Here is a 10,742-nt window from a genome sequence, read left to right as displayed (position 1 = left end):
AGACTACCATGAAGAAAGCATATTACTTGGCCTGTGGATTTTGCCGCTGGACTTCTCGGGATGTGGGCATGGCAGACAAGTCTGTTGGTAAGTGACAGTCAAAGACAGAAAACTGAGTAACAGCAGGAGTCCAGTTCGTGTTCTGAAGGTAACAGATAATCAGATTAGTTTCTGGCTGTACAATGTATGTAATATCTGTCTAGCTTTTGAGTCACAGCTGGAAATTCACAGGAAAACAGTTTGTTGCTGAAGTTTCCTCTGAAGAACTGAGATGAGTTAGTGCAACATGTGACCCAATTCCGTGCTTGTGTTACCTGACTAGCGAGAAAGCTGTCAGACAAGGGGCTTTTTCAACTGGTCCACTCGCTCCGCAGTTGAGATCTTGTTTGTGTGCCTTCAGAGTCTTTGAAGCCACTCAGTCTGACAGCGTAAGCATCTAATTTATTTTCCATCACTTTTGTTCACTTAGGCTTATGCCAGAGTTGTTAGTGTTTGTACTTGGTTTTTCTCTTCACAACTGCACTGGAACAAAGCTTTCATCTATTTCTTGGTGCATAAGACATGCAGAAAATACTGTCAGGCTCCAGAAATGGGGCTGAGTAAACCAAGCAGATCGTCTGGCTTCCAGTCTTGATGTAATTGAAGACTGGGAGTTGAAAATGCAGGGTCATAGGAAGCCAGTAAGAAGAAAGTGTTCTTGTAAACTCATGTACCTGCTGCTAAAGTGACTCCTAGGTGCTGTTTTGAGTACCTCTCAAACAGCATTTGTGTAAAAACACAGTACAAAAGCTGGTGAAGCTCCTTCAGGCCAAACCTGCCTGTGATAAGCTTTCGGAGGTATGTATTTGGGCAGGCATGCATGAACTCAAAGAATTGCAATGGTAAGTGTAGCAAAAATAGGGAATGTCATATTTCATGACTAAAATGGAGATAGTTGGGTGTTAGATGTGATTTCTGTGTGGACTCTGGAAATTGTCTTCTGAGGACTTTGTTTTTTCTTTTTCTTGTGCAGCTAGCGGTGGCTGGCAGGAGCCGGAAAATCCTCACACACAGAGGGTAAGTGACAGGGAGGGCGATACTTAGGCTGACACGCATCAGCTAGAAAGAGCTGTTAGAGACACCAGGCCCTCTCAATCACTTTTTCTGCATCTATATAATCCTTCAGATACCAGTTCCAGTTCCTAATCTCCACCTTGACTGAATTGAATGGAAGGAAGGCCTCTTAGAGGCTCTCCTGTGGATATCGCAGTATAATATCTCCTTTTCAGAAGAAACTCAGTTGAAAACGTCCTATCTGATAGTGCTGTTAAAACGACACCAATGAATATGCTGTGTATGTATGTGAAAAAAAAAAAAAAAGCTGTTTTCCAATCAGGAATGTGTCTAGGATCTGGAAAACAGAGCTGCACCTTTACGACCCTTCCCTGTCACCAGTTAGGGCTCTACACTACATGTGATCAGCCTCAGTGGGGGGAAAAGATGCTGTTTGCTCCATTAATCCAAATTGCTTGGTTTTGGCCACATGACTACTCTGTCAGTCATGGAAAACACACGAACAAAGTCTCAGTTGCTGGACTGCAAAGTGAGAATTGGACACTGCTCTCCAATAGATGTCATTTCCAAAGGAGGGTCAGTTCATTCAAAATAGAGCTAGTACTAGGAACAGAGTGAAATAAGTAGCAGGAACCCCAGCTTTTCCACAAACAAATACTGCAGCTGGTCTGGTGTTTGTTCCCCGTTCACTGCATATCTGTTCCTTTTCATCCCTGCAGATTAACAAACTGGTAGAGTACTATCAGCAGTTGGCTCAGAAAGAGAAGATCGAGCGGGACCGGAAGAAGCTAGTGCGGCGCCGAAACTACATGCCCCTGGCCTTTTCGGTGAGCTGGGAGTACAGTGTTCTCAGAGCAGGAAAAGTGATACATAACTACCTCAGCTTGGAAAATTAGATAGTTGGTAGCACGATAGGGCTACTCAGCTTTTTAAAATTTTATTTTATTGAGAACAACATGAAGAAAATGTGCTAGGGCTCATGGATTTCTTTAGAGACAAGTAGTTTTACACCCATTATTATGTATTACATTGCCTTTCTCTCTAATAGTCCTCCCTGATAATGCCATATTCATATTCATCAAGGGTTCATATTTACCATGCAAAGGAATATGCTATCCAGCAGTGAAATGCAGTGCAAACGGAGTCATGATACCAGTAGCTCTTTCTCAGGACAACTGCATACCACAGCTCAGTAACAGTTAGATCAGGGTTGTCTGGCACTTTTCTGCATGAAGTCTCAACTGAAATTAACCTTAAGGCTTGGTTGTGGCCTGAATGACTTGTTTATTGTAACTGGCAGGTAAATGCTTACTTTGTTTAGCTGGTGACACTGCATATGCTTGCTACTTCTCAATTAACTGTGCTTGCTCTGTGCCCTTGCTTGTGTCTTATGGCTGCATTTTTTGTCTCCGTTGCTACCTGCTGCTATTTTGGGGGCTCTCCACAGCAACACACTATACACGTAGTGGTAAGTCTTTTCACAGTTTCTGCTGGTGTTAAAGCTCTCATGGTACCAACTGAAGGGCAGTAACAGATCCTACTCTTCACCTTGCCTCAGGGCCTCCGGCTTGGATGTGCCTAGAACAAATGCACTTGAAGGCTAATGAGTTAGAGGGTAACATCTGTTAAAAAAAATATTTTTTGTTAGCTTACAAACAGGGCAGTGTCTTCGGGTAAGTAACACACACTTGAAAAGCAGTCCTTCACAAAACTTTGTTGAGACGCAGCCAGCTGTCTGCCCGAGGCAAATGGCACTAACATTAGTCTTCTGATCCATGAAAAATCACCAGGGTAGGCTGATGCCTTGATTTCTCATTTGGTCAGAATTTGTGTTTTCAGTCCTGCCCAGAAGGAAGATTTTTGGCTCCAAGCACCCTGTGTACAGTCCAGCTGTAGAAAGCTGAGGAGCAGCTCGGCTATTCCTTCCAGTTGGTGGTGCCTGGCAAGGCAGACCTGTAGGTGACGAGGCTTGTTGTAGGTTGAACCTTCCAGCTGCTTCTAGCAGTGCTACAGAGCATTTCAGATGGAAGTGTACCCACATCGACCCAGTTCTTTTGCCAGCTGAGCTCTCACTCTGCACTACTTGACATGCAATTGCTCTGAAGAGAAGATCAAGGGAAAAATGTGTCAGTAGTGCAGGCTGGTGATTTAAGGAAAGAGCAAAAGCTTTATAATTAGTAGCCACGTACATCTGTCTCTCCCAGTGCAGTGCTGTGGTAGTTGTTTTCTCCTTACTAACAGTTTGAGCAGAAGAAAAAATCTTGGGAAGCACTGAATACCTTTCCCTTTTTGCTTTCCTTTGCTTGTCTCCCTATGCTTGTCATGCAGCTCAAAGGATGAGTTTGCAGTAGGTCTTTTTGTCCTGATGGAAAGCAGACCTGAAGCTGACAGTTCTTTTTCCCTTGTAGGACAAATATGGCTTGGGAACCAGGCTTCAGCGCCAGAGGCCCGGTGCACCGATCAGTGCCCTCGCTGGACTCTCGTGAGTCTCAGGGTTGGGGTTACCTTTGCGGAAAGGATAGGAGGTGTAGGCAAGAGAGCAATAAAACAACTTCAAAAAGATGATGAACCGTATTAGCAGAGAGCAGTGAAAAGAGCTTTTTTTCTTTGGAGTGTTAGAGAGATGTCAGGTCCTCAGGCATCTCTGTGCAGCTGCTCCAGATGTTTTGCTTTCTGTTAATAGAAACAAGTGACTGCTAACCTCCTTGTGCAGTTACTATTGTCTTCCAACCTCGGCTCTCGCTGCCTTCTGTGTTATAATGCAGTTACTGCTGTTCCTGTCTGTCAGAGCATATGTGCCATGTTTTGTGACTGAGTTGTCCCTCACTTTGCTTCAGGCTGAAAGAAGGAGAGGACCAGAAGGAGATCAAGATTGAGCCAGCTGATGCAGTGGAAGAAGTGGAACCTCTTCCTGAGGATTACTACACAAGACCAATCAATCTGACAGAAGGTAACACCTTAATATTCTGTCACCTTTTGCCCTTACATTTTATAACAGGGGCAGCGCCTGGAAACTTGTCAGTGGGCTTCCTGATGGCCCGAGGTTTTAGTAATTTTTATTCTGGGATTGAAATGGTGGGACATTTGTGACTTTTTAAAATGGTAACTTTGAATGCAGCCTCAGCTTTGTTTTGTACATGAGAAGCTCAGAGCCAAATACGTCAGGCCTCTTAATGGTTGTTTCATTTTCTCACTGACTTTAATTTCTCTGCATGTGAAGTGTCAACTTTTGAATGGAGAAAAGAGCTGACGCCCTTTTTCAAATAATAGCAGGAAATAAGGAAGTAGCTGAGCTACTGGGGAGTTGGAACCAAACCTGAATTGTTAAGTAACAGTTGCGCATTACTTTGACATCAGCTTGGAACAACTTGCATATACTTGCCAGTTATTTAGCTGGCTCACAATTTAATCAGCAAATATCGTAAATTGGTCGATGAAACTTGTGAGTAAATGGGATGAAACAGCAGGTACAGGAAGCGATGTGGACTTCTGCTGAAGTGGCTCCAAGTAGGACAGATGTTCTTGGTAGTCCTGCAGGCCTACAAAGTCTGCCAATATTAATTAATTCGTGAAAGGTTTATGGAAAGGGGTAGATCATCGTGGTCTCCTTGTCTCATGAGACTGTCAGTGTTGTGAGAGTATGATGCTGGTAAAGAAGACAACTTCCGTGGTTCCCCGCAGTGAGGGAAAGGCTGCCAGGTGGCTTACTGCCTGTTAGACACTGGGGACAGTGAGGAGCCTGGTTTTTGGGAGAAACCCATGGGAAGTTTGGCTGCTGGAATTCTTTGCCTTGGGAACTCTGTAGTCACTAATTCTGTGTGTGTCTGAGTTATGCTGACTCCTTGCTGCGAAGCTGTGTATTGTACTCGTGCAGCACCCAGCTGTGAGGGTAACAAAGCTATGAAAACTCGTTTGCCCTTGGGGAGGAAAGAATTTATTTTCTAGATGATTACAAAATTCTGTTTCCACCCCAGCTGAGCTTTGAATAGAGATCAAGGTCCCTTGTTTCTCCTGGGCTGGCCCTGATGTTGCTCTAGTGTTACCATGCCCAGTCAGGGCAGCCCTTCATACAACTCTTCTATTCATTCACTCCTAGAAACAGTGATACTTACCAGTGGCTTCTGAATTATTTGATGCAGGCGAAATTAAGTTTCTTAGAGATTGTAGCATGTCTGCATACTTGCTTTTAGGCCAGTGCATGTGTACAATCTAGCTCAAGTTTCATGGCCTGAGAGAGACAATAATTTGGTCTTGCTTTTTGTTGTGCACCCAGTGACGACTCTGCGTCAGCGTCTGCTGCAGCCTGACTTCCAGCCGATCTGTGCGTCCCAACTCTACCCACGTCATAAGCATCTCCTGATCAAACGCTCGCTGCGCTGTCGGGTGGGTAATTAAATACAAAAAAGCGCTTTTTCTAGGCCCATAGAACTGGGATTGTGGGAAGTGGGCTGTGTATTTCTTTTTAAAAGAAACATCTCACATGCTTCTGGTTGTTGGAAGTTCTCAACCAAATTACTGGTAACAGTGCTAGGAGATGAGGGAGGCTGTTGCATTTCTGACGTGATGAAGATTGTGAAAGGGGGACAACATTGTGAAAAATACATAAAGATACAAAGGTGGGTTCACATAATTATTCAGAATTAAATTAAACATAATTAAATTCAGAATTAAAAAGTTTCTGCTGTTACTAAAGACAAAAATCAAGTCAGCAAACAAAATATGAGTGAGAGGCAGTGCAGAATACTGAAGATGCCTTAGAGTGAAGGCAAAGGAGACTATTTCAGAGAAGAAAAGCGTAGAGCTGGGAAGTGAAGATGCGCAAGAATTAAATCCAAGTTCTGCGGTTGGCTTATTACATGGTCTTCAAATAGGTGCTTGCTTTCTCAGTGAAACAGGGATATTTGTCTAGTTCCCAGAGTAACAGAGCAATATGTGAAACAGGGATATTTGTCTAGTTCCCAGAGTAACAGAGCAATATTCTTCTAAGTATTTAAGATGTAAAATGCTTTGCAAATGCAGAATATTTTGTCAGAAATAAGTAATGTCAGGCTGAACCTATATTTGAAGAGTAGCCTATGAGGAGATCAGTCTTGAGTTCCAACAATTTGGGTTTTTTAATGGTTTCTGAAGTGTAAGTCAAAGGGCCTGCAGGTATTTGTGCCTTCTTCCTGCTGCAGTCAGTGAGCGTCTTGAGTATTTTTAAGCCAGGTTCCAAACCTCGTGTTTCTGAGATTGCATTGATATTGCTGGTTATGATATTTTCAGAGTATCAATGACTTGACACAGCAGTGGCTACATACACCCCAAGGTAGTTCTTGTCTGCGCTGTGCTAGAGGCCAGTAGTGCTGCGGCTAGTGCCACGGTGCTTGTAGTTCTCACTCTTTTACTTTGTGACTGCACACTGTCTTTGTGTGCTGACTAAAATGTCTTTGTCTCTAGAAATGTGAACATAACCTGAGCAAACCGGAATTCAATCCAACATCTATCAAATTCAAGATCCAGCTGGTTGCTGTGTAAGTAAGATATGGGGGCTGGGGAGAACAACCGCCTATCTGTGCTTAGTTAATGCCTTCTGTTTTCATTTCTTTTGTACTCTTCATTTGACCTCTTGTATGATTGTGTCATCTCTTAGGGTGGCGTAATCACCTTTTTAATATATGCAGCTTATCTGTAGGTTTGCTTCCTGATCTTCCAAAAAGTTTGCTGAAGATTTCAGCAGTTTGAAAAAGACATTGCATGCTGTGCCAGCCCCACAGACTAGCAGGATTTTGTAGGATTAGACTTATATAGCAAAAAGGCTCTTCATTTTTCTGTTTAACGTAAGCTAAGCTCTATAGCATTGAACAAGTTAGCTGGATGTCTGTGAAGACATGCCTCTGCTTGAAGAGGTAGGTTACAGACAGCAACACAGTCCATCATGGTTGTTTGCTTTGTTCTTGTTGTAGTAACTATATCCCTGAAGTGAGAATCATGTCTATTCCCAACCTGCGCTACATGAAGGTCAGTACTTTTTTCCAGAGATGTCCTGGGGTGAGATGCAGCCGGGAGGTGTAGATGTGGGATCTTTTGGAAGATGACATGGTGTGATGATTGTTCCCTGAGGGCTTTGCTCACTCCGTTTTAGAGAGGTTGCAGGGTTTAAGGGAGCGGTCAGAATAATACTGCGTGTACTTGTCACTCTGAGCAGATTACTGTGCAGTGTGACGTTTGGCATCACAAGCACATGCCAATATCTGAAGAATAAAAGGTGCGGAGTTGAGATCATGGCTAGATTTCAAAGACGTGTATTTCTTCTATTAAGAAAGAATGCTGCATGACATTGGCACCTTTCTTACGGACTGGGGGTGTTCGCTATCCATCCCTTCAGTGTATGTGATGCAATTGTTGAAGGTATTGATCAGTCACAGAAGATGGAGGTGCTAACAGTAACGATGAATTTTAGAGTAAGTGCTTCTTGAACTGTGATTCCTGAATCTTCCCAGGAGAGCCAAGTCCTTCTGACTCTCACCAATCCAGTGGAGAACATCACACATGTCACACTGCTGGAGTGCGAAGAAGGAGACCCTGACAACGTCAACAGCACTGCCAAGGTATCGTACCCTCCTGCTGTGCGAGCCCAGGCCTCTTCCAAGGCTTGCCACTTCCATTTATCCTTCCACACATCACACTTTTCATATGTCCTTTGGTCCTCGGTCCTCTTTGGAGCTTAAATAACTGTCACCAATATAAACATCAGATTATAAAGTGTTTTGAAATTGTCTCTCTCTATTGAGATGCAGAACCCAAGAGAGAAATACATGATTTCACTGGTAGAGTGGTAACCAGATGGTACCGGAGCGGAGCAAAGCCCAAGATGAATCATTTTTTCTGTTAAACCATAGTAAAGCAGCCCTCAGAAGGAGAGGCTGCTCATAGTGTAGGTGGTGATCAGTGCTGAAAGGCTTCTTCTCTTCATGCTCTGTTTCAGGTGGCAGTTCCTCCCAAGGAGCTTATTCTAGCTGGCAAAGATGCTGCGGCAGAATATGATGAACTGGCAGAACCTCAAGACTTCCAGGATGACCCTGAGTGAGTGTCGTCAGTTCTGTGGGGCCCCTGTCCCTTAAATCCTTGGCACTTCAACCAAGTAGCTTCCTTTCCTCTCTGTCTCCAACATGTTTGGTTTGGTTTTGTTTTTTTAAGGTTTTCCTGTGCGGGGGATTGGGTTTTTTTTGGGGGGTCCGATATCAGCAATGCAAATTTTTCTGCTTGTGGTTTGGACTATACGGGAGACATTTGTTCCCTTTGAGGCAAGGTGTGCTGTTACAGCAGTTGAGTTATAGGTGGTGGTACTAGTTCTCTCCAGGAATACTCTGTGGGATCCTTTCCTTGGCAAGCGGAGGGTTCAGGGTAGCGGTGAGAACTACACAGTAGGGTGGGTGACAGAGTTGCCTCCAGCCTTCAAAATGGGGTATGTTCTGCCGCCTCCTACAGAGGAACTTGAGCTGCGTACTGTGGCCCTTCCCTGTTGCACCGCTGGGTGGCCTGTAACTCCCACCGCCAAAGCAGGAGTGTTCTGTTCGGTGGATGTGCCAGCAGTTGACAGATTAAAGGGGGTACCCGTGTTCTGATTGTGCGGTGGGGGGGAATGTGGGCCCCCTGCAAAAGCAGCAGCGGGGAGTCAGCTAGAAACCAGGGCAGCTGTTCTAGTGGGGCATACTCAGCCATAAACTGAGCATCCCTGTTACATGGTATTGGAATAAATCTCTCGGAACAATTGTTTGAGGACTTGGCTGACCTAGCGTTCTTTTGTTTTCTGCCTTGCAGCGTTATCGCTTTCAGAAAAGCCAATAAGGTAGGAGTTTTCATCAAGGTCACCCCGCAGAAAGAAGAGGGCGAAGTGACCGTGAGTTTCAAGATGAAGCACGAGTTTAAAAACCTCGCTGCTCCAATCCGGCCCAGCGAGGATGGCGAGCATACCTCTGAGGTCATCTGGCTCACCCATCATGTGGAGCTCAGCCTCGGTCCAGTGCTTCCATAAACGCTCCCACCGCTTGCGCCCCGACGGCTGGCCACAGGATGGACTGTCAGAGTGGAGGAGGCACCTGGTGAAACGTTCTGCGAGAGCTCCTTTGTGATGTGTGGGTGTGTGCCACGGGCCCCGGCCGGGCCACAAGGAGGTGGCTGAGGGTGCCGTGGTTTGGGATGGTTTGTTCTCTTCCCCCTCCCTTGTCGTAGTGCCCACTAACCACCGCTCTGCTTCCCCGCACCGCCACAGCCTTGTTTAACTTGCAGCACGTGTTTCAGCACAGAGAAAGATCGCGCTTTCTCCAGATATGCACTACACCTGGCTGAATTTGGTTTTAATAACAGAAAAGAACCCATATTGTGCTTTTTTTTTTTTTTTCCTTCATATTGGCCCACAAACCTGATGTTACATACTCAATAGCGAACAAATCCTTTTTCACACAGAGCTATGCCCTTCCCGAACAACTTTTGTAGGAGGTGGCCGTGACTGCTGCGTTATTGCCAAGTCTTTGGCAGCAGCACAGTGCTCTCTTTTGTTTTTCTGCTTCCTCGTAGGATACCTCAGCTGTGGGGGACTGGGATGTACAACCCTACCACTCTGTCATGTGTAGCTTGCTTAGCCGCGGTGATAGATCTGTTTTTGCAAAGGAAAATGATGGGTTTGCTTTAAACTCAAACCGTAGTGTAGTGTTGGTGGATTTGACGGGCAGCCGAGCCGGCTGTCAGCCCGCTGCATTCCGGGTGGATGCAGTAGCACGATGCGCTGCGAGCTGGGAATTCAGGTCCTGGTACAGCTCTTGACCGAGGCAGGGATGCTCTGGAGAGGCTGTCTGGCAGTCTTCGGATCAATTAACGTCTGTTAATAGGGGTAGCAATCAGAGTGTGAAACCTGGAGAGGTACGGTTAGGTCTGGTATACATAAAACTAGAGAGGCTGTTGGAGTTTGGACTCTTGTCTTTTTCCAATTAGGGTGGGTGGGAGGGAGGGAGGTGTAAAGGTGGAGAGACGGTTACACGTTAACTAGCATACACCGTAGCATGAGGTGATTTATCCGGGGTGTAATTTGGCTGTAGTCCAGGCTAAAATGGGTAATTAAGAGCAGTTGTATCCAGGATACTGAATTACCACTAACCGCACAGCTTAGCGCAAGTGGCTGAGGTGGTTCTTCCCGCAGAGCGTTCCCAGTTCAGACACTGCCCTCTGTTCGACGTTCCCCATGGGCTTTTCTGTGCTGGGAAAGGCTGGAACACCAGCCGGACCCTCACGCCGTGGTTCTGCCAGCCCGCAGCTGCAAATCCTCCGGGTGGGAGGAGGCTGCCCCCAAAAACAGCCTCCCTACAGCCCCAGGAGCCAGCCTTGTGCCGGGGTGGGCACCCCGCGGCGGGTGCTAGCCCGGCCAGGCCTCGCGTTGGCCACTTGGCGTAGGTTACGCAGGGATGTACAGCATGAGTTGAAGAGTTGTAGTTCGTGTCTGGCGCTAACGCCTGCTGCCACTCGCCGGGGCGCCCCGCGCTCCCCCTTTGGCCACCGCTTTCCCGCAGTAGCCAAAATCGCCGCTACACTTGCCACACTGATACGGGAAAAGAGCCTTCAGGGACTCTCGGTTTCTCACTGGAAACAAAAAGCTGCGTTGGTTTATGACGTTGTGAGCGGGCTAATTACCTCGGTGAGTTGTTCCCTCCCTC

The 10,742-nt window shown here is 46.0% G+C and overlaps 1 protein-coding gene across 1 annotated transcript in view; it reads left to right on the top strand.

Moving 5' to 3' along the window:
* Positions 1 to 9,278, top strand: part of DCTN4 (dynactin 4 (p62)) — a 9,866-nt gene extending 588 nt beyond the window's left edge. Inside the window, exons 3-13 of the mRNA XM_009892631.1 lie at positions 3 to 87; positions 1,013 to 1,056; positions 1,773 to 1,880; positions 3,462 to 3,535; positions 3,891 to 4,003; positions 5,327 to 5,436; positions 6,493 to 6,566; positions 6,999 to 7,053; positions 7,536 to 7,643; positions 8,021 to 8,118; positions 8,857 to 9,278. Of these exons, the coding sequence (XP_009890933.1) occupies positions 3 to 87; positions 1,013 to 1,056; positions 1,773 to 1,880; positions 3,462 to 3,535; positions 3,891 to 4,003; positions 5,327 to 5,436; positions 6,493 to 6,566; positions 6,999 to 7,053; positions 7,536 to 7,643; positions 8,021 to 8,118; positions 8,857 to 9,070 (1,083 nt within the window). The 3' untranslated portion in view covers positions 9,071 to 9,278. The remainder of the gene's footprint in view (positions 1 to 2; positions 88 to 1,012; positions 1,057 to 1,772; positions 1,881 to 3,461; positions 3,536 to 3,890; positions 4,004 to 5,326; positions 5,437 to 6,492; positions 6,567 to 6,998; positions 7,054 to 7,535; positions 7,644 to 8,020; positions 8,119 to 8,856) is intronic.
* The last annotated feature ends 1,464 nt before the right edge of the window (positions 9,279 to 10,742 follow it).

The sequence above is a fragment of the Charadrius vociferus genome, unplaced genomic scaffold, assembly GCF_000708025.1.
Source record: "Charadrius vociferus isolate BGI_N301 unplaced genomic scaffold, ASM70802v2 scaffold529, whole genome shotgun sequence".
In the NCBI taxonomy this organism is placed as follows: Eukaryota; Metazoa; Chordata; class Aves; order Charadriiformes; family Charadriidae; genus Charadrius; species Charadrius vociferus.
Note: the sequence above shows the minus strand (reverse complement) of the source record. Positions and strands in the feature narration are given on the sequence as shown.